The sequence below is a fragment of the Heptranchias perlo genome, unplaced genomic scaffold (assembly GCF_035084215.1).
Source record: "Heptranchias perlo isolate sHepPer1 unplaced genomic scaffold, sHepPer1.hap1 HAP1_SCAFFOLD_146, whole genome shotgun sequence".
NCBI lineage: Eukaryota > Metazoa > Chordata > Chondrichthyes > Hexanchiformes > Hexanchidae > Heptranchias > Heptranchias perlo.
Window position 1 is genome coordinate 635,001 of NW_027138711.1, and position 22,606 is coordinate 657,606.

The following is a 22,606-nucleotide window of genomic DNA, read 5'->3' on the forward strand; positions in this document are numbered from 1 at the left end:
GGTGTGAGAGGTCAGTGTGGGAGAGGTCAGTGTGGGAGAGGTCAGTGTGGGAGAGGTCAGTGTGGGAGGGGTCAGTGTGGGAGGGGTCAGTGTGGGAGAGGTCGGTCTGAGAGGTCAGTGTGGGAGAGGTCAGTGTGGGAGGGGTCAGTGTGGGAGAGGTCGGTCTGAGAGGTCAGTGTGGGAGACGTCAGTGTGGGAGAGGTCAGTGTGGGAGAGGTCAGTGTGGGAGGGGTCAGTGTGGGAGAGGTCGGTCTGAGAGGTCAGTGTGGGAGAGGTCAGTGTGGGAGGGGTCAGTGTGGGAGAGGTCAGTGTGGGAGAGGTCAGTGTGGGAGAGGTCAGTGTGTGAGAGGTCGGTGTGGGAGAGGTCAGTGTGGGAGAGGTCAGTGTGGGAGAGGTCAGTGTGGGAGGGGTCAGTGTGGGAGAGGTCAGTGTGGGAGAGGTCAGTGTGGGAGAGGTCAGTGTCAGAGAGGTCAGTGTGGGAGGGGTCAGTGTGGGAGGGGTCAGTGTGGGAGAGGTCAGTGTGGGAGGGGTCAGTGTGGGAGAGGTCAGTGTGGGAGGGGTCAGTGTGGGAGAGGTCAGTGTGGGAGGGGTCAGTGTGGGAGGGGTCAGTGTGGGAGAGGTCAGTGTGGGAGGGGTCAGTGTGGGAGAGGTCAGTGTGGGAGAGGTCAGTGTGGGAGGGGTCAGTGTGGGAGAGGTCAGTGTGGGAGAGGTCGGTCTGAGAGGTCAGTGTGGGAGAGGTCAGTGTGGGAGAGGTCAGTGTGGGAGAGGTCAGTGTGGGAGGGGTCAGTGTGGGAGAGGTCAGTGTGGGAGGGGTCAGTGTGGGAGAGGTCAGTGTGGGAGAGGTCAGTCTGAGAGGTCAGTGTGGGAGGGGTCAGTGTGGGAGAGGTCAGTGTGGGAGAGGTCAGTCTGAGAGGTCAGTGTGGGAGAGGTCAGTGTGGGAGAGGTCAGTCTGGGAGAGGTCAGTGTGGGAGAGGTCGGTGTGAGAGGTCAGTGTGGGAGAGGTCAGTGTGGGAGAGGTCATTGTGGGAGGGGTCAGTGTGGGAGGGGTCAGTGTGGGAGAGGTCGGTCTGAGAGGTCAGTGTGGGAGAGGTCAGTGTGGGAGAGGTCAGTGTGGGAGGGGTCAGTGTGGGAGGGGTCAGTGTGGGAGAGGTCGGTCTGAGAGGTCAGTGTGGGAGAGGTCAGTGTGGGAGGGGTCAGTGTGGGAGGGGTCAGTGTGGGAGAGGTCAGTGTGGGAGGTGTCAGTGTGGGAGGGGTCAGTGTGGGAGAGGTCAGTGTGGGAGGGGTCAGTGTGGGAGAGGTCAGTGTGGGAGAGGTCGGTCTGAGAGGTCAGTGTGGGAGAGGTCAGTGTGGGAGGGGTCAGTGTGGGAGAGGTCAGTGTGGGAGAGGTCAGTGTGGGAGGGGTCAGTGTGGGAGAGGTCAGTGTGGGAGAGGTCAGTGTGGGAGGGGTCAGTGTGGGAGAGGTCAGAGTGGGAGGGGTCAGTGTGGGAGAGGTCAGTGTGGGAGAGGTCAGTGTGGGAGAGGTCAGTGTGGGAGAGGTCGGTCTGAGAGGTCAGTGTGGGAGAGGTCAGTGTGGGAGGGGTCAGTGTGGGAGAGGTCAGTGTGGGAGAGGTCAGTGTGGGAGAGGTCAGTGTGGGAGAGGTCAGTGTGGGAGAGGTCGGTCTGAGAGGTCAGTGTGGGAGAGGTCAGTGTGGGAGAGGTCAGTGTGGGAGGGGTCAGTGTGGGAGGGGTCAGTGTGGGAGGGGTCAGTGTGGGAGAGGTCAGTGTGGGAGAGGTCAGTCTGAGAGGTCAGTGTGGGAGAGGTCAGTGTGGGAGGGGTCAGTGTGGGAGAGGTCGGTCTGAGAGGTCAGTGTGGGAGAGGTCAGTGTGGGAGAGGTCGGTGTGGGAGAGGTCAGTGTGGGAGGGGTCAGTGTGGGAGAGGTCAGTGTGGGAGAGGTCAGTCTGAGAGGTCAGTGTGGGAGAGGTCAGTGTGGGAGGGGTCAGTGTGGGAGGGGTCAGTGTGGGAGGGGTCAGTGTGGGAGAGGTCAGTGTGGGAGAGGTCAGTGTGGGAGAGGTCAGTGTGGGAGAGGTCAGTGTGGGAGAGGTCAGTGTGGGAGGGGTCAGTGTGGGAGGGGTCAGTGTGGGAGAGGTCGGTCTGAGAGGTCAGTGTGGGAGAGGTCAGTGTGGGAGAGGTCAGTGTGGGAGGGGTCAGTGTGGGAGGGGTCAGTGTGGGAGAGGTCGGTCTGAGAGGTCAGTGTGGGAGAGGTCAGTGTGGGAGGGGTCAGTGTGGGAGGGGTCAGTGTGGGAGAGGTCAGTGTGGGAGGGGTCAGTGTGGGAGGGGTCAGTGTGGGAGGGGTCAGTGTGGGAGAGGTCAGTGTGGGAGGGGTCAGTGTGGGAGAGGTCAGAGTGGGAGGGGTCAGTATGGGAGAGGTCAGTGTGGGAGAGGTCAGTGTGGGAGAGGTCAGTGTGGGAGAGGTCAGTGTGGGAGAGGTCGGTCTGAGAGGTCAGTGTGGGAGGGGTCAGTGTGGGAGAGGTCAGTGTGGGAGAGGTCAGTGTGGGAGAGGTCAGTGTGGGAGAGGTCAGTGTGGGAGAGGTCAGTGTGGGAGAGGTCGGTCTGAGAGGTCAGTGTGGGAGAGGTCAGTGTGGGAGAGGTCAGTGTGGGAGGGGTCAGTGTGGGAGGGGTCAGTGTGGGAGGGGTCAGTGTGGGAGAGGTCAGTGTGGGAGAGGTCAGTCTGAGAGGTCAGTGTGGGAGAGGTCAGTGTGGGAGGGGTCAGTGTGGGAGAGGTCAGTGTGGGAGAGGTCAGTCTGAGAGGTCAGTGTGGGAGAGGTCAGTGTGGGAGGGGTCAGTGTGGGAGAGGTCGGTCTGAGAGGTCAGTGTGGGAGAGGTCAGTGTGGGAGAGGTCGGTGTGGGAGAGGTCAGTGTGGGAGGGGTCAGTGTGGGAGAGGTCAGTGTGGGAGAGGTCAGTCTGAGAGGTCAGTGTGGGAGAGGTCAGTGTGGGAGGGGTCAGTGTGGGAGGGGTCAGTGTGGGAGGGGTCAGTGTGGGAGGGGTCAGTGTGGGAGAGGTCAGTGTGGGAGAGGTCAGTCTGAGAGGTCAGTGTGGGAGAGGTCAGTGTGGGAGGGGTCAGTGTGGGAGGGGTCAGTGTGGGAGGGGTCAGTGTGGGAGAGGTCAGTCTGAGAGGTCAGTGTGGGAGAGGTCAGTGTGGGAGGGGTCAGTGTGGGAGGGGTCAGTGTGGGAGGGGTCAGTGAGGGAGAGGTCGGTGTGGGAGAGGTCAGTCTGAGAGGTCAGTGTGGGAGGGGTCAGTGTGGGAGAGGTCAGTGTGGGAGAGGTCAGTCTGAGAGGTCAGTGTGGGAGAGGTCAGTGTGGGAGAGGTCAGTGTGGGAGAGGTCGGTCTGAGAGGTCAGTGTGGGAGAGGTCAGTGTGGGAGAGGTCAGTGTGGGAGAGGTCAGTGTGGGAGAGGTCAGTGTGGGAGAGGTCGGTCTGAGAGGTCAGTGTGGGAGAGGTCAGTGTGGGAGGGGTCAGTGTGGGAGAGGTCAGTGTGGGAGTGGTCAGTGTGGGAGAGGTCAGTGTGGGAGGTGTCAGTGTGGGAGAGGTCAGTGTGGGAGAGGTCAGTGTGGGAGGGGTCAGTGTGGGAGAGGTCAGTGTGGGAGAGGTCAGTCTGAGAGGTCAGTGTGGGAGAGGTCAGTGTGGGAGGGGTCAGTGTGGGAGAGGTCAGTGTGGGAGAGGTCAGTCTGAGAGGTCAGTGTGGGAGGGGTCAGTGTGGGAGAGGTCAGTGTGGGAGAGGTCAGTCTGAGAGGTCAGTGTGGGAGAGGTCAGTGTGGGAGAGGTCAGTGTGGGAGAGGTCGGTCTGAGAGGTCAGTGTGGGAGAGGTCAGTGTGGGAGGGGTCAGTGTGGGAGAGGTCAGTGTGGGAGTGGTCAGTGTGGGAGAGGTCGGTCTGAGAGGTCAGTGTGGGAGAGGTCAGTGTGGGAGAGGTCGGTCTGAGAGGTCAGTGTGGGAGAGGTCAGTGTGGGAGAGGTCAGTGTGGGAGAGGTCGGTGTGGGAGGGGTCAGTGTGGGAGAGGTCAGTGTGGGAGAGGTCGGTCTGAGAGGTCAGTGTGGGAGAGGTCAGTGTGGGAGGGGTCAGTGTGGGAGAGGTCAGTGTGGGAGAGGTCGATGTGGGAGAGGTCGGTCTGAGAGGTCAGTGTGGGAGAGGTCAGTGTGGGAGGGGTCAGTGTGGGAGAGGTCAGTGTGGGAGGGGTCAGTGTGGGAGGGGTCAGTGTGGGAGAGGTCGGTGTGGGAGAGGTCAGTGTGGGAGGGGTCAGTGTGGGAGGGGTCAGTGTGGGAGAGGTCGGTCTGAGAGGTCAGTCTGGGAGAGGTTGATGTGGGAGAGGTCAGTGTGGGAGGGGTCAGTGTGGGAGGGGTCAGTGTGGGAGAGGTCGGTCTGAGAGGTCAGTGTGGGAGAGGTCGGTGTGGGAGGGGTCAGTGTGGGAGAGGTCAGTGTGGGAGAGGTCGGTCTGAGAGGTCAGTGTGGGAGAGGTCAGTGTGGGAGAGGTCAGTGTGGGAGAGGTCGGTGTGGGAGGGGTCAGTGTGGGAGAGGTCAGTGTGGGAGAGGTCAGTGTGGGAGAGGTCAGTGTGGGAGAGGTCAGTGTGGGAGCGGTCAGTGTGGGAGAGGTCAGTGTGGGAGAGGTCAGTGTGGGAGAGGTCAGTGTGGGAGAGGTCAGTGTGGGAGAGGTCAGTCTGGGAGAGGTCAGTGTGGGAGAGGTCGGTCTGAGAGGTCAGTGTGGGAGAGGTCAGTGTGGGAGAGGTCAGTGTGGGAGGGGTCAGTGTGGGAGGGGTCAGTGTGGGAGGGGTCAGTGTGGGAGGGGTCAGTGTGGGAGGGGTCAGTGTGGGAGGGGTCAGTGTGGGAGAGGTCAGTGTGGGAGAGGTCAGTGTGGGAGAGGTCAGTGTGGGAGGGGTCAGTGTGGGAGAGGTCAGTGTGGGAGAGGTCAGTGTGGGAGAGGTCGGTCTGAGAGGTCAGTGTGGGAGAGGTCAGTGTGGGAGAGGTCAGTGTGGGAGAGGTCAGTGTGGGAGAGGTCGGTCTGAGAGGTCAGTGTGGGAGAGGTCAGTGTGGGAGAGGTCAGTGTGGGAGGGGTCAGTGTGGGAGAGGTCGGTCTGAGAGGTCAGTGTGGGAGAGGTCAGTGTGGGAGAGGTCAGTGTGGGAGGGGTCAGTGTGGGAGAGGTCAGTGTGGGAGGGGTCAGTGTGGGAGAGGTCGGTCTGAGAGGTCAGTTTGGGAGAGGTCAGTGTGGGAGGGGTCAGTGTGGGAGAGGTCAGTGTGGGAGAGGTCAGTGTGGGAGGGGTCAGTGTGGGAGAGGTCAGTGTGGGAGGGGTCAGTGTGGGAGAGGTCGGTCTGAGAGGTCAGTGTGGGAGAGGTCAGTGTGGGAGAGGTCAGTGTGGGAGAGGTCAGTGTGGGAGAGGTCAGTGTGGGAGGGGTCAGTGTGGGAGAGGTCGGTCTGAGAGGTCAGTGTGGGAGAGGTCAGTGTGGGAGGGGTCAGTGTGGGAGAGGTCAGTGTGGGAGAGGTCAGTGTGGGAGAGGTCGGTCTGAGAGGTCAGTGTGGGAGAGGTCAGTGTGGGAGGGGTCAGTGGGAGAGGTCAGTCTGGGAGAGGTCAGTGTGGGAGGGGTCAGTGGGAGAGGTCAGTCTGGGAGAGGTCGGTGTGGGAGAGGTCGGTCTGAGAGGTCAGTCTCCCGACACGCGGTCAGTTAACATTTTGAAGCTTGTTTTTGTCTGTTTTCCACAGGGAGGCGGAGGAGCTGCTCCAGGATCGGCCTCTGGGATGTTTCCTGCTTCGATTGAGTGAAAGTCAGGCGGGAATAGTGCTCTCCTACAGGTACGACCCACCCTCGGTTACTGGCGCTCCACAAATTACTGCAGCCCATCCCTCACACAGCAAGGTAAACTCCCCATTCCCTCACGGACCGACCTCCGACCTCAAGGTAAAAGGCGGGAGGTTTAGAGGGGATTTGAGAAAGAACTTTTTCACCCAGAGGGTGGTTGGAGTCTGGAACTCACTGTCTGAAAGGGTTGTGGAGGCAGGAACCCTCACAACATTCAAGAAGCATTTGGATGAGCACTTGAAATGCCATAGCATACAAGGCTACGGACCAAATGCTGGAATATGGGATTAGAGTAGACAGGGCTTGATGGCCGGCGCGGACACGATGGGCCGAAGGGCCTCTATCCGTGCTGTATAACTCTATGACTCTATGACTCACCAACTGACCTCCGGCCTCACCAATCGATCTCCGACCTCACTGACCTTCCAACCTCACTGACTGACCCTCCGGCCTCACTGACCCTCCGACCTCACTGACCCTCCGACCTCACTGACTCTCCGACCTCACTGACCCTCCGACCTCACTGACTCTCTGACCTCACTGACTCTCTGACCTCACTGACTCTCCGACCTCACTGACTCTCTGGCCTCACTGACTCTCTGGCCTCACTGACCCTCCGACCTCACTGACTCTCTGACCTCACTGACTCTCTGGCCTCACTGACCCTCCGACCTCACTGACCCTCCGACCTCACTGACCCTCCGACCTCACTGACCCTCCGACCTCACTGACCCTCCGGCCTCACTGACTCTCTGACCTCACTGACCCTCTGACCTCACTGACTCTCTGACCTCACTGACCCTCTGACCTCACTGACTCTCTGACCTCACTGACTCTCCGACCTCACTGACTCTCTGACCTCACTGACCCTCCGACCTCACTGACTCTCTGACCTCACTGACCCTCCGACCTCACTGACCCTCCGGCCTCACTGACTCTCTGACCTCACTGACTCTATGACCTCACTGACCCTCCGGCCTCACTGACCCTCCGGCCTCACTGACCCTCTGACCTCACTGACCCTCTGACCTCACTGACCCTCCGACCTCACTGACTCTCCGACCTCACTGACCCTCTGACCTCACTGACCCTCCGGCCTCACTGACTCTGACCTCACTGACCCTCCGACCTCACTGACCCTCCGGCCTCACTGACTCTCTGACCTCACTAACCCTCCGACCTCACTGACCCTCCGGCCTCACTGACTCTCTGACCTCACTGACCCTCTGACCTCACTGACCCTCCGACCTCACTGACTCTCTGACCTCACTGACCCTCTGACCTCACTGACCCTCCGACCTCACTGACCCTCCGGCCTCACTGACTCTCTGACCTCACTGACCCTCCGACCTCACTGACCCTCCGACCACACTGACCCTCCGACCTCACTGACCCTCCGACCTCACTGACCCTCCGACCTCACTGACCCTCCGACCTCACTGACCCTCCGACCTCACTGACCCTCCGACCTCACTGACCCTCACATCCTGTTCAGTCTTTCCTGATCCTTTGAACCTCTCAGTTCCGGTATCATCCTTGTAAATCTTTCTTTGCACCCTCTCCGGTGCCTCTACACCCTCTCTATAACCTGGAGACCAGAACTGGGCACCATGCTCCAAGTGTGGTCTGAGCAAGGTTCGATACAAGTTTAACACACGGGGGGAAGGGGAGAGAGTCCATTTATGAAAGGTCTCAGCCCAGCCTCTGGCAGTGTGGCTCTCCGACTCCTCCCCCCGTTAACCCCCTCCGTTACCCCGCAGGACGGGGACCTGTACCAGGCTGCCATCCAGCGGTCTCCTGTGGAACTGCAGTAGTTGCCCCTGTTAGTTCATCGTGACTGATCGGGTCAGGAGGCTGTGTCATATTTGGTAAAACGCAGTTTAGTATTTGATTCCTTCTTCCGAAACAGAGGCAAACAGTGGGCTTGTATTCCCTCGAGTGTAGAAGATTCTAATCGAGGGGTTTGAGATGATTGAAGGATTTGATAGGGTCGATAGAGAGAAACTATTTCCTCTGGTGGGGGGAGTCCAGAACAAGGGGGCAGAACCTTAAAATTAGAGCCAGGCCGTTCAGGGGTGATGTCAGGAAGCACTTCCTCACACAAAGGGGAGTGGGAATCTGGAACTCTCTCCCCCCAAAAGCTGAGGCCGGGGGTCAATTGGAGCTTTCAAGACTGAGATCGATCGATTTTTATTGGGTATCGAGGGATTTGGAGCAAAGGCGGGCAGATGGAGTTGGGCTACAGATCGGTAATGATCGAACTGAGAGGAGGAGCAGGTTAGAGGGGCTGAACGTCCAGAAAAATAACCAGGTGATTAACAGTCAGTCAGATCAGTGCGCAAACCCGGTTTGTTCCCAGGAACAATTTTAGGAGGGGAGGAAAAAATATTCTAATCACCAATAACACTCTTTACATATCACGCTCTCAAGCATCCCAAAACACCTGTGATCAAATTAAGAGCGTTCAAGAGCAGCGTCTGCTGTTATGTCGGGAAATATTGCAGCCATTTCACACAGTAAGAGATCAGAAAATCTGTTTTTTTTACTGATGTTGGTTGAGGGGTAAATATCGGCCCCAGGACACCGGGAGAATACCCCCTTCTTCCAATAATGGGCCGTGGGATCTTTTACACTCACCTGAGAGGGGCAGACGGGGCCTCGGTTTAATGTCTCATCTGAAAGACGGCCCCTCTGACAGTGCAGCACTCCCTCAGTACTGACCCTCTGACAGTGCAGCACTCCCTCAGTACTGACCCTCCGACAGTGCAGCACTCCCTCAGTACTGACCCTCCGACAGTGCAGCACTCCCTCAGTACTGACCCTCTGACAGTGCGGCACTCCCTCAGTACTGACCCTCCGACAGTGCAGGGCTCCCTCAGTACTGACCCTCCGACAGTGCAGCGCTCCCTCAGTACTGACCCTCCGACAGTGCAGCACTCCCTCAGTACTGACCCTCTGACAGTGCAGCACTCCCTCAGTACTGACCCTCTGACAGTGCAGCGCTCCCTCAGTACTGACCCTCCGACAGTGCAGCACTCCCTCAGTACTGACCCTCCGACAGTGCGGCACTCCCTCAGTACCGACCCTCCGACAGTGCGGCACTCCCTCAGTACTGACCCTCTGACAGTGCAGCACTCCCTCAGTACTGACCCTCCGACAGTGCGGCGCTCCCTCAGTACCGACCCTCCGACAGTGCAGCTCTCCCTCAGTACTGACCCTCTGACAGTGCAGCTCTCCCTCAGTACTGACCCTCCGACAGTGCAGGGCTCCCTCAGTACTGACCCTCCGACAGTGCAGCGCTCCCTCAGTACTGACCCTCTGACAGTGCAGCGCTCCCTCAGTACTGACCCTCCGACAGTGCAACACTCCCTCAGTACTGACCCTCCGACAGTGCAGCGCTCCCTCGGTACTGACCCTCCGACAGTGCGGCGCTCCCTCAGTACTGACCCTCCGACAGTGCAGCGCTCCCTCAGTACTGACCCTCCGACAGTGCAGCGCTCCCTCAGTACTGACCCTCCGACAGTGCAGCACTGCCTCAGTACTGACCCTCCGACAGTGCAGCACTCCCTCAGTACTGACCCTCCGACAGTGCAGCGCTCCCTCAGTACTGACCCTCCGACAGTGCGGCACTCCCTCAGTACTGACCCTCCGACAGTGCAGCACTCCCTCAGTACTGACCCTCCGACAGTGCAGCACTCCCTCAGTACTGACCCTCCGACAGTGCAGCGCTCCCTCAGTACTGACCCTCCGACAGTGCAGCGCTCCCTCAGTACCGACCCTCCGACAGTGTGGCGCTCCCTCAGTACCGACCCTCCGACAGTGCGGCACTCCCTCAGTACTGACCCTCCGACAGTGCGGCGCTCCCTCAGTACTGACCCTCCGACAGTGCGGCGCTCCCTCAGTACTGACCCTCCGACAGTGCGGCGCTCCCTCAGTACTGACCCTCCGACAGTGCAGCACTCCCTCAGTACTGACCCTCCGACAGTGCGGCGCTCCCTCAGTACTGACCCTCCGACAGTGCAGCGCTCCCTCAGTACTGACCCTCCGACAGTGCAGCGCTCCCTCAGTACTGACCCTCCGACAGTGCAGCGCTCCCTCAGTACTGACCCTCCGACAGTGCAGCGCTCCCTCAGTACTGACCCTCCGACAGTGCAGCGCTCCCTCAGTACTGACCCTCCGACAGTGCAGCACTCCCTCAGTACTGACCCTCCGACAGTGCAGCGCTCCCTCAGTACTGACTCCGTGCTGTACCTAACCTGATGCTGACATTGGGCGTCCACAATGGTCCCCAGGATGGGAAGGAGGCCAGAGAATAGTGAGAGGTCGCTGAGCCTCTCCGCTGGGAACAAGCCCCTTCCATTGACCCTTGACCTCTGAGTGTGAGCGGGAGAGCAGGACGCGGAGGAGGAGAATGTGGGTATGTTGCTGGGATGTTGATGCTTGCAGTAACCGTGGTAACAGACTCTTCTCCCTGTTTCCTGGCCCAGTGGGACTGACCGGTGTCGTCACTTCATCATCGACCAGCTACCGAACGGGCAGTACCTGATTCAGGGAGACCAGCGTCTGCACAACAGTGTAATCGAGCTGCTGCAGTACCACAAGAAGGCCCCAATCCTACCGTTTGTGGAATACCTGACTACAGCCTGCAGTAAGGTACGATACACCTGGGCCTGGGCCTACAGTGAGATACGATACACCTGGGCCTGGGCCTGAGGTACGATACACCTGGGCCTGGGCCTACAGTGAGATACGATACACCTGGGCCTGGGCCTACAGTGAGGTACGATACACCTGGACCTGGGCCTACAGTGAGGTACGATACACCTGGACCTGGGCCTACAGTGAGGTACGATACACCTGGACCTGGGCCTGAGGTACGATACACCTGGGCCTGGGCCTACAGTGAGGTACGATACACCTGGGCCTGGGCCTACAGTGAGGTACGATACACCTGGACCTGGGCCTACAGTGAGGTACGATACACCTGGACCTGGGCCTGAGGTACGATACACCTGGGCCTGGGCCTACAGTGAGATACGATACACCTGGACCTGGGCCTGAGGTACGATACACCTGGACCTGGGCCTGAGGTACGATACACCTGGACCTGGGCCTGAGGTACGATACACCTGGGCCTGGGCCTACAGTGAGATACGATACACCTGGACATGGGCCTGAGGTACGATACACCTGGTCCTGGGCCTACAGTGAGATACGATACACCTGGATCTGGGCCTGAGGTACGATACACCTGGGCCTGGGCCTACAGTGAGATACGATACACCTGGACCTGGGCCTGAGGTACGATACACCTGGGCCTGGGCCTACAGTGAGATACGATACACATGGGCCTGGGCCTGAGGTACGATACACCTGGGCCTGGGCCTACAGTGAGATACGATACACCTGGGCCTGGGCCTACAGTGAGATACGATACACCTGGATCTGGGCCTGAGGTACGATACACCTGGATCTGGGCCTACAGTGAGATACGATACACCTGGGCCTGGGCCTACAGTGAGGTACGATACACCTGGGCCTGGGCCTACAGTGAGGTACGATACACCTGGACCTGGGCCTACAGTGAGGTACGATACACCTAGACCTGGGCTTACAGTGAGGTACGATACACCGAGACCTGGGCCTACAGTGAGATACAATACACCTAGACCTGGGCCTACAGTGAGATACGATACACCTGGGCCTGGGCCTACAATGAGATACGATACACCTGGGCCTGGGCTTACAGTGAGATACGATACACCTGGGCCTGGGCCGACAGTGAGGTACGATACACCTAGACCTGGGCCTACAGTGAGATACAATACACCTAGACCTGGGCCTACAGTGAAATACGATACACCTGGACCTGGGCCTACAGTGAGATACGATATACCTGGGCCTGGGCCTACAGTGAGATACGATACACCTGGACCTGGGCCTGAGGTACGACACACCTGGGCCTGGGCCTACAGTGAGATACGATACACCTGGACCTGGGCCTACAGTGAGATACGATACACCTTGGCCTGGGCTTGAGGTACGATACACCTGGGCCTGGGCCTGAGGTACGATACACCTGGGCCTGGGCCTGAGGTACGATACACCTGGGCCTGGGCCTGAGGTACGATACACCTGGACCTGGGCCTACAGTGAGATACGATACACCTTGGCCTGGGCCTGAGGTACGATACACCTGGGCCTGGGCCTGAGGTACGATACACCTGGGCCAGGGCCTGAGGTACGATACACCTGGGCCTGGGCCTGAGGTACGATACACCTGGGCTTGGGCCCACAGTGAGTTACAATACACCTGGCCTGGGCCTACAGTGAGATACAATACACCTGGCCTGGGCCTACAGTGAGATACAATACACCTGGCCTGGGCCTACAGTGAGATACGATACACCTGGCCTGGGCCTACAGTGAGATACGATACACCTGGCCTGGGCCTACAGTGAGATACGATACACCTAGCCTGGGCCTACAGAGAGATACGATACACCTAGCCTCGGCCTACAGTGATACATGATACACCTGGCCTGGGCCTATAGTGAGATACGATACAACTGGCCTGGGCCTGAGGTACGATACACCTGGGCCTCAGTGCAATTTCTAACCCCTGGTCCACCCAGTCCTGGGGGTGAAAGGGCAGCATCTGACCCTGGGCTTCACCCATTCCCAGGGGTTAAAGGGCATCGTTTGACCAGTGTCAGTCGATGAGGTTTTACGAACAGATCCTTGTGGAGAGTTTGAGCTTGTTTTGAAAAGTGGGAGAAAACATTTGGTGAACTGACGGACGGTTTGTTCTTATCCCGGTCCCAGCGCCCTGAGATACATTACGAGGAGATCGGTGAAGGCCGGAGGCAGAAGCTGAACGTCAGGGATGTGGGAGAAGGGGCTGCTCGCGGCGCAGTTCCCAAAGTGCCGGAGGACGGCGCAGGATCGCCCTCGTTACCGGGAGCGCCGGCCTGTGACCCCGCCGACCCCAAGACCACGCACGATGCCCGTCACTGGACGGTGGAAGGAGCAGCGAGCACCTCGCGGGACAGTGACACTTATCAGGAGGTGACGATCGTCAGACACAAACTAATGAACAGGATCCCGGCAATGGGGGAATGGGAGGAACCGTCCTCTCTGTATACTGACAGGGGCACAGTCATCGCAGGTGGGAAACCTGCACCGTGGGCTGGGGGTCACTGGGGGACACTGAGGGTCACTGAGGGACACTGAGGGTCACTGGGGGACACTGAGGGACACTGGGGGACACTGAGGGTCACTGAGGGTCACTGGGGGACACTGAGGGTCACTGGGGGACACTGAGGGTCACTGGGGGACACTGAGGGACACTGAGGGTCACTGAGGGTCACTGGGGGACACTGAGGGTCACTGGGGGTCACTGGGGGACACTGATGGACACTGAGGGTCACTGAGGGTCACTGAGGGACACTGAGGGTCACTGGGGGACACTGAGGGACACTGGGGGACACTGAGGGACACTGAGGGACACTGAGGGTCACTGAGGGTCACTGGGGGACACTGAGGGTCACTGGGGGACACTGAGGGACACTGAGGGTCACTGAGGGTCACTGGGGGACACTGAGGGTCACTGGGGGACACTGAGGGACACTGAGGGTCACTGAGGGTCACTGGGGGACACTGAGGGTCACTGGGGGTCAATGGGGGACACTGAGGGTCACTGGGGGACACTGAGGGTCACTGGGGGTCAATGGGGGACACTGAGGGTCACTGGGGGTCACTGAGGGACACTGAGGGTCACTGGGGGTCAATGGGGGACACTGAGGGTCACTGGGGGACACTGAGGGACACTGGGGGTCACTCACACACCACGAGATTGGCTCCTCTCTGTTTAATCAAGACCCGCCCCTTTGAAATGGGTCTGGGAAACCCCACTCCTGCATGGACCTCGAGGCTCCTCCCAGCCCCAGAGGTGAAAGTTCAGGTCTGACTCACGGCTGCACCCAGTACCAGGGGTCAAAGTGTATCATTTGACCCCAGGCTCGACATGTTCCAGGGTGAAAGTGCAGCATTTGACCTCTGGCTCCACCCAGTCCCAGGGGTGAAAGTGCAGCATCTGACACCTGTAGAAGTTGATGAGATTTTGTGAACAGATTCTCGGGGGGGAGTTTGAGCTTAAGAGCATAAGAAATAGGAGCAGGAGTAAGCCATTCGGCCCCTCAAGCCTGTTCCGCTATTCAATCAGATGATGGTTGATCTTCGACCTCAACTCCACTTTCCCGCCCGATCCCCATATCCCTTGATTCCCCGAGAGTCCAAAAATCTATCCATCTCAGTCTTGAATATTCTCAATGACTGAGCACCCACAGCCCTCTGGGATAGAGAATTCCAAATATTCACAGAGCTTGTTTTGAAAAGTAGGGAAGTTCCCTGGAGAGTAGGAGGTTAAGGGGTGATCTTATAGAAGTCTATAAAATAATGAGGGGCATAGATAAGGTCGATAGTCAAAATCTTTTCCCAAAGGTAGGGGAGTCTATAACGAGGGGGCATAGATTTAAGGTGAGAGGGGAGAGATACAAAAGGGTCCAGAGGGGCAATTTTTTCACTCAAAGGGTGGTGAGTGTCTGGAACGAGCTGCCAGAGGCAGTAGTAGAGGCGGGTACAATTTTGTCTTTCAAAAAGCATTTGGACAGTTACATGGGTAAGATGGGTATCGAGGGATATGGGCCAAGTGCAGGCAATTGGGACTAGCTTAGTGGTATAAACTGGGCGACATGGACATGTTGGGCCGAAGGGCCTGTTTCCATGTTGTAAACTTCTATGATTCTATGATTCTAGGGAAGTTATTTTAAACTTGTATGGAACCTGGGTTAGACCACACTTGGAGAATTGTGCACAGTTCTGGTCTCCATGTTATAAAAAGGATATAGAGGCACTGGAGAAGGTGCAAAAAAGATTCACAAGGATGATACCAGAACTGAGAGGTTATAACTATCAGGAAAGACTGAACAGACTGGGGCTCTTTTCTCCAGAAAAGAGAAGGCTGAGGGGTGACCTGATAGAGGTCTTTAAAATTATGAAAGGGTTTGATAGGGTAAACATAGAGAAGATGTTTCTACTTGTGGGGGAGACCAGAACTAGGGGGCCATAAATATAAGATAGTCACTAATAAATCCAATCGGGAATTCAGGAGAAACTCCTTTACCCAGAGAGTGGTGAGAATGTGGAACTCACTCCCACATGGAGTGGTTGAGGGAAATAACAGAGATACATTTAAAGGGAAGCTTATTTTTTATTCGTTCATGGGATGTGGGCGTCGCTGGCGAGGCCGGCATTTATTGCCCATCCCTAATTGCCCTCGAGAAGGTGGTGGTGAGCCGCCTTCTTGAACCGCTGCAGTCCGTGTGGTGACGGTTCTCCCACAGTGCTGTTAGGAAGGGAGTTCCAGGATTTTGACCCAGCGACGATGAAGGAACGGCCGATATATTTCCAAGTCGGGATGGGGTGTGACTTGGAGGGGAACGTGCAGGTGGTGTTGTCCCCATGTACCTGCTGCCCTTGTCCTTCTAGGTGGTAGAGGTCGCGGGTTTGGGAGGTGCTGTCGAAGAAGCCTTGGCGAGTTGCTGCAGTGCATCCTGTGGATGGTACACACTGCAGCCATGGTGCGCCGGTGGTGAAGGGAGTGAATGTTTAGGGTGGTGGATGGGGTGCCAATCAAGCGGGCTGCTTTGTCCTGGATGGCGTCGAGCTTCTTGAGTGTTGTTGGAGCTGCACTCATCCAGGCAAGTGGAGAGTATTCCATCACACTCCTGACTTGTGCCTTGTAGATGGTGGAAAGGCTTTGGGGAGTCAGGAGGTGAGTCACTCGCCACAGAATACCCAGCCTCTGACCTGCTCTTGTAGCCACAGTATTTATATGGCTGGTCCAGTTAAGTTTCTGGTCAATGGTGACCCCCCAGGATGTTGATGGTGGGGGATTCGGCGATGGTAATGCCGTTGAATGTCAAGGGGAGGTGGTTAGACTCTCTCTTGTTGGAGATGGTCATTGCCTGGCACTTGTCTGGCGCGAATGTTACTTGCCACTTATGAGCCCAAGCCTGGATGTTGTCCAGGTCTTGCTGCATGCGGGCTCGGACTGCTTCATTATCTGAGGGGTTGTGAATGGAACTGAACACTGTGCAATCATCAGCGCACATCCCCATTTCTGACCTTATGATGGAGGGAAGGTCATTGATGAAGCAGCTGAAGATGGTTGGGCCTAGGACACTGCCCTGAGGAACTCCTGCAGCAATGCCCTGGGGCTAAGATGATTGGCCTCCAACAACCACTACCATCTTCCTTTGTGCTAGGTATGACTCCAGCCACTGGAGAGTTTTCCCCCGATTCCCATTGACTTCAATTTTACTCGGGCTCCTTGGTGCCACACTCGGTCAAATGCTGCCTTGATGTCAAGGGCAGTCACTCTCACCTCACCTCTGGAATTCAGCTCTTTTGTCCATGTTTGGACCAAGGCTGTAATGAGGTGTGGAGCCGAGTGGTCCTGGCGGAACCCAAACTGAGCATCGGTGAGCAGGTTATTGGTAAGTAAGTGCCGCTTGATAGCACTGTCGACGACACCTTCCATCACTTTGCTGATGATTGAAAGTAGACTGATGGGGCGGTAATTGGCCGGATTGGATTTGTCCTGCTTTTTGTGGACAGGACATACCTGGGCAATTTTCTAGATAAAGCTAGATAAACACATGAGGGAGAAAGGAATAGAAGGATAGGGGGAGAGGGGGAGATGAAGTAGGGAGGGAGGAGGCTCGTGTGGAGCATAAACTCCGGCATGGACCAGTGGGGCCGAATGGCCTGTTTCTGTGCTGTACATTCTATGTAATTCTATGTGAGACATTTGGTGAACTGACGGACGGTCTGTTCTTATCCCGGTCCCAGCGCCCTGAGATACATTACGAGGAGATCGGTGAAGGCCGGAGGCAGAAGCTGAACGTCAGGGATGTGGGAGAAGGGGCTGCTCGCGGCGCAGTTCCCAAAGTGCCGGAGGACGGTGCAGGATCGCCCTCGTTACCGGGAGCGCCGCCCTGTGACCCCGCCGACCCCAAGACCACGCACGATGCCCGTCACTGGACAGTGGAAGGAGCAGCGAGCGCCTCGCGGGACAGTGACACTTATCAGGAGGTGACGATCGTCAGACACAAACTAATGAACAGGATCCCGGCAATGGGGGAATGGGAGGAACCGTCCTCTCTGTATACTGACAGGGGCACAGTCATCGCAGGTGGGAAACCTGCACCGTGGGCTGGGGGTCACTGGGGGACACTGAGGGTCATTGGATGTCACTGCAGGTCACTGGGGGTCACTGAGGGTCACTGAGGGTCACTCACACACGACGAGATTGGCTCCTCTCTGTTTAATCAAGACACACCCCTTGAAATGGTTCTGGGAAACCCCATTCCTGCATGGCTCTCTCGGCTCCTCCCAGCCCCGGAGGTGAAAGTTGAACGACTGACCCCCTGTTCTACCAGTACCAGGGGTCAACATGTATCATTTGACCCCGGGCTCCACATGTTCCAGGGTGAAAGTGCAGCTTTTGACCTTTGGCTCTACCCAGTCCCAGGGGTGAAAGTGCAGCATTTGACACCTGTGGATTTTGACGAGATTTTGTGAACAGATTTTCGGGGGGAGTTTGAGCTTAAGACCATAAGAAATAGGAGCAGGAGTAGGCCATTCGGCCCCTCGAGCCTGCTCCGCCATTTAATGAGATCATGGCTGATCTTTGACCTCAACTCCACTTTCCCGCCCGATCCCCATATCCCTTGATTCCCCGAGAGTCCAAAAATCTATCCATCTCAGTCTTGAATATTCTCAATGACTGAGCACCCACAGCCCTCTGGGGTAGAGAATTCCAAAGATTCACAGAGCTTGTTTTGAAAAGTAAGGAAGTTATGTTAAACTTGTATAGAACCTTGGTTAGACCACACTTGGAGAATTGTGCACAGTTCTGGTCTCCATGTTATAGAAAGGATATAGAGGCACTGGAGAAGGTGCAAGAAAGATTTACAAGGATGATACCAGAGCTGAGAGGTTATAACTATCAGGAAAGGCTGAACAGGCTGGGGCTCTTTTCTCTGGAAAAGAGAAGGCTGAGGGGTGACCTGATCGAGGTCTTTAAAATTATGAAGGGGTTTGATAGGGTAAACATAGAGAAGATGTTTCTACTTGTGGGGGTGACCAGAACTAGGGGCCATAAATATAAGAGAGTCACTAATAAATCCAATCGGGAATTCAGGAGAAACTTCCTTACCCAGAGAGTGGTGAGAATGTGGAACTCACTCCCACATGGAGTGGTTGAGGTGAATAACAGAGATGGATTTAAGGGGAAGCTCGATAAACACATGAGGGAGAAAGGAGTAGAAGGATATGCTGATAGGGGGAGAGGGTGAGATGAAGTAGGGAGGGAGGAGGCTCGTGTGGAGCATAAACACCAGCATGGAGCAGTGGGGCCGAATGGCCTGTTTCTGTGCTGTACATTCTATGTAATTCTATGTGAGACATTTGGTGAACTGACGGACGGTTTGTTCTTATCCCGGTCCCAGCGCCCTGAGATACATTACGAGGAGATCGGTGAAGGCCGGAGGCAGAAGCTGAACGTCAGGGATGTGGGAGAAGGGGCTGCTCGCGGCGCAGTTCCCAAAGTGCCGGAGGACGGTGCAGGATCGCCCTCGTTACCGGGAGCGCCGCCCTGTGACCCCGCCGACCCCAAGACCACGCACGATGCCCGTCACTGGACAGTGGAAGGAGCAGCGAGCACCTCGCGGGACAGTGACACTTATCAGGAGGTGACGATCGTCAGACACAAACTAATGAACAGGATCCCGGCAATGGGGGAATGGGAGGAACCGTCCTCTCTGTATACTGACAGGGGCACAGTCATCGCAGGTGGGAAACCTGCACCGTGGGCTGGGGGTCACTGGGTGACCTGGTGTCACTGGCAGTGACTCGGTGAGACAAGTGGTCACTGGGTAACTTGTTGTCCCTGTGATCACTGGGTGTCACTGTGTAGCACTGGGGGGTCATTGGCTTGCACTGGGTGTCACTGTGGTCATTTGGTATCACTGTGGTCATTGGGTGTCACTGGGTATCACTGGGGGTCACTGGGTATCACTGGGGGTCATTGGGTATCATTGGGGGTCATTGGCTTGCACTGGGTGTCACTGTGGTCATTTGGTATCACTGTGGTCATTGGGTGTCACTGGGTATCACTGGGGGTCACTGGGTATCACTTGGGGCGACTGGCGGTCACTGGGTATCACTGAGAGTCACTAGGATCACAAGGGGTCACTGAGAGTCACTGGGATCACAAGGGGTCACTGAGAGTCACTGGGATCACAAGGGGTCACTGAGAGTCACTGGGTATCACTGGGGGTCACTGAGAGTCACTGGGTATCACTGGGGGTCACTGAGAGTCACTGGGTATCACTGGGGGTCACTGAGAGTCACTGGGTATCACTGGGGGTCACTGAGAGTCACTGGGGGTCACTGGGGGTCACTGAGTGTCACTAGGATCACAAGGGGTCACTGAGAGTCACTGGGATCACAAGGGGTCACTGAGAGTCACTGGGTATCACTGGGGGTCACTGAGAGTCACTGGGTATCACTGGGGGTCACTGAGAGTCACTGGGTATCACTGGGGGTCACTGAGAATCACTGGGTATCACTGGGGGTCACTGAGTATCACTGGGGGTCACCGAGAATCACTGGGTATCACTGGGGGTCACTGAGAGTCACTGGGTATCACTGTGTATCACTGGGGGTCACTCACACACCACAAGAATGGCTCCTCTCTGTTCAAGATCCGCCATTTTGAATTGGCTCTGGGAAACCCCACTCGTGCATGGACTCCTCGGCTCCGCCCAGCCCCAGAGGTGAAAGTTCAGCGCTTGACCTCTGGCTCCATCCAGTCTCAGGGGTCAAAATGTACCTTCTGACCTCGGGTTCCACCTAATCCAAGGGGTGAAAGTGCAGCATCTGACCTCTGGCTCGACCCAGTCCCAGGGGTGAAAGTTCAGCATTTCACCCCAGTGCCAGTTGACGAGATTTTGTGAATAGTTTCTCATGTGGAGTTTGAACTTGTTTTGAAAAGCAGAGAAGTTATGTTAAACTTGTATAGAACCTTGGTTAGACCTCACTTGGAGAATTGTAAACAGTTCTGGTCTCCATGTTATAAAAAGGATATAGAGGCACTGGAGAAGGTGCAAAAAAGATTCACAAGGATGATACCAGAACTGAGAGGTTATAACTATCAGGAAAGGCTGAACAGGCTGGGGCTCTTTTCTCTCGAAAAGAGAAGACTGAGGGGTGACCTGATAGAGGTCTTTAAAATTACGAAGGGGTTTGATAGGGTAAACATAGAGAAGATGTTTCCACTTAGAGTCATAGAGTCATACAGCACGGATAGAGGCCCTTCGGCCCATCGTGTCCGCGCCGGCCATCAAGCCCTGTCTACTCTAATCCCATATTCCAGCATTTGGTCCGTAGCCTTGTATGCTATGGCATTTCAAGTGCTCATCCAAATGCTTCTTGAATGTTGTGAGGGTTCCTGCCTCCACAACCCTTTCAGGCAGTGAGTTCCAGACTCCAACCACCCTCTGGGTGAAAAAGTTCTTTCTCAAATCCCCTCTAAACCTCCCGCCTTTTACCTTGAATCTATGTCCCCTTGTTATAGAACCCTCAACGAAGGGAAAAAGCTCCTTAGTATCCATCCTATCTGTGCCCCTCATAATTTTGTACACCTCAATCATGTCCCCCCTCAGCCTCCTCTGCTCCAAGGAAAACAAACCCAATCTTCCCAGTCTCTCTTCATAGCTGAAGCGCTCCAGCCCTGGTAACATCCTGGTGAATCTCCTCTGCACCCTCTCCAAAGCGATCACATCCTTCCTGTAGTGTGGCGACCAGAACTGCACACAGTACTCCAGCTGTGGCCTAACCAGTGTTTTATACAGCTCCATCATAACCTCCTTGCTCTTATATTCTATGCCTCGGCTAATAAAGGCAAGTATCCCATATGCCTTCTTTACCACCTTATCTACCTGTTCCGCCGCCTTCAGGGATCTGTGAACTTGCACACCAAGATCCCTCTGACCCTCTGTCTTGCCTAGGGTCCTCCCATTCATTGTGTATTCCCTTGCCTTGTTAGTCCCTCCAAAGTGCATCACCTCGCACTTTTCCGGGTTAAATTCCATTTGCCACTGTTCCGCCCATCTGACCAACCCATCTATATCATCCTGCAGACTGAGGCTATCCTCCTCGCTATTTACCACCCTACCAATTTTTGTATCATCAGCGAACTTACTGATCATACCTTTTACATTCATATCCAAGTCATTAATGTAGACCACAAACAGCAAGGGACCCAGCACCGATCCCTGTGGTACCCCACTGGCCACAGGCTTCCAGTCACAAAAACAACCTTCGACCATCACCCTCTGCCTTCTGCCACTAAGCCAGTTTTGTATCCAAAGTGCCAAGGCACCCTGGATTCCATGGGCTCGTACCTTCTTGACCAGTCTCCTGTGCGGGACTTTATCGAAGGCCTTACTGAAATCCATGTATACCACATCCACTGCGTTACCCTCATCCACACGCCTAGTCACCCCCTCAAAAAATTCAATCAAATTAGTCAGACATGATCTTCCCTTGACAAAGCCATGTTGACTATCCCTGATTAATCCTTGCTTCTCCAAGTGGAGACTAATTTTGTCCTTCAGAATTTTTTCCAATAATTTTCCTACCACTGATGTTAGGCTCACTGGCCTGTAGTTCCCCGGTTTCTCCCTACTCCCCTTCTTGAATAATGGTACTACATTAGCGGTTCTCCAGTCCTCTGGCACATCCCCTGTGGCCAGAGAGGTTCTGAATATATGTGTTAGAGCCCCCGCAATCTTCTCCTTTGCCTCACACAGTAGCCTGGGATACATTTCGTCTGGGCCTGGGGATTTATCCATTTTTAGGCCTGCTAAAACCGTCAATACCTCCTCCCGCTCGATGTTAATATGTTCGAGTATATCACAGTCCCCCTGCCGTATTTCTATGTCTACATCGTCCTTCTCCATAGTGAAAACAGATGCAAAAAATTCATTTAGAACCCCTCCTACATCTGCCGGCTCCACACACAGATTGCCATTTTTGTCCCGAATGGGCCCTATTTTTTCCCTAGTCATCCTCTTACCCTTAATATACTTATAAAACATCTTAGGATTTTCCTTTATTTTGCTCGCCAGTGTTATTTCATGGCCCCTCCTTGATCTCCTAATTTCTTTTTTAAGTATCCCCCTGCACTTTTTGTACTCCTCTAGGGCTTCCTCCGTCTTTCGCCTTTTGTATCTGCCAAAAGCCCTCCTTTTTTTCCTAATCCATTCTCGTATATCCCCTGACATCCAAGGTTCCCTGGAGTTCTTGGAACCACCCTTGACCTTTACGGGAACATGTTGCCATTGCATGGTCTCAATCTCCCTTCTGAAAGACTCCCATTGCTCCAATGCGGATTTTCCTACAAGCAGCTGATCCCAGTCCATTTTGGCCAGATCCTGCCTTATCCTATTAAAATCGGCCTTCCCCCAATTTAGAACCTTTATTTCCGGCCCCTCCCTGTCCTTTTCCATGACCACCTTAAATCTCACCAAATTATGGTCACTCTCACCAAAGTGCTCACCTACTAGCACTTCTTCCACTTGGCCGGCTACATTCCCGAGAATTAGGTCCAGTACCGCCCCCTCTCTTGTAGGACTTTCTACATGCTGG

General features: G+C 55.8%; 1 protein-coding gene across 2 annotated transcripts in view; it reads left to right on the plus strand.

The window, feature by feature from the left end:
- LOC137309046 (uncharacterized) overlaps positions 1-22,606 on the plus strand; it is an 85,585-nt gene that overhangs the window by 49,706 nt on the left and 13,273 nt on the right. For both annotated transcript variants that reach the window (XM_067977382.1, XM_067977383.1), the window contains exons 3-7: positions 5,731-5,820; positions 10,315-10,480; positions 12,653-12,895; positions 16,742-16,984; positions 18,403-18,645. In XM_067977382.1, the coding sequence (XP_067833483.1) occupies positions 5,731-5,820; positions 10,315-10,480; positions 12,653-12,895; positions 16,742-16,984; positions 18,403-18,645 (985 nt within the window). The remainder of the gene's footprint in view (positions 1-5,730; positions 5,821-10,314; positions 10,481-12,652; positions 12,896-16,741; positions 16,985-18,402; positions 18,646-22,606) is intronic.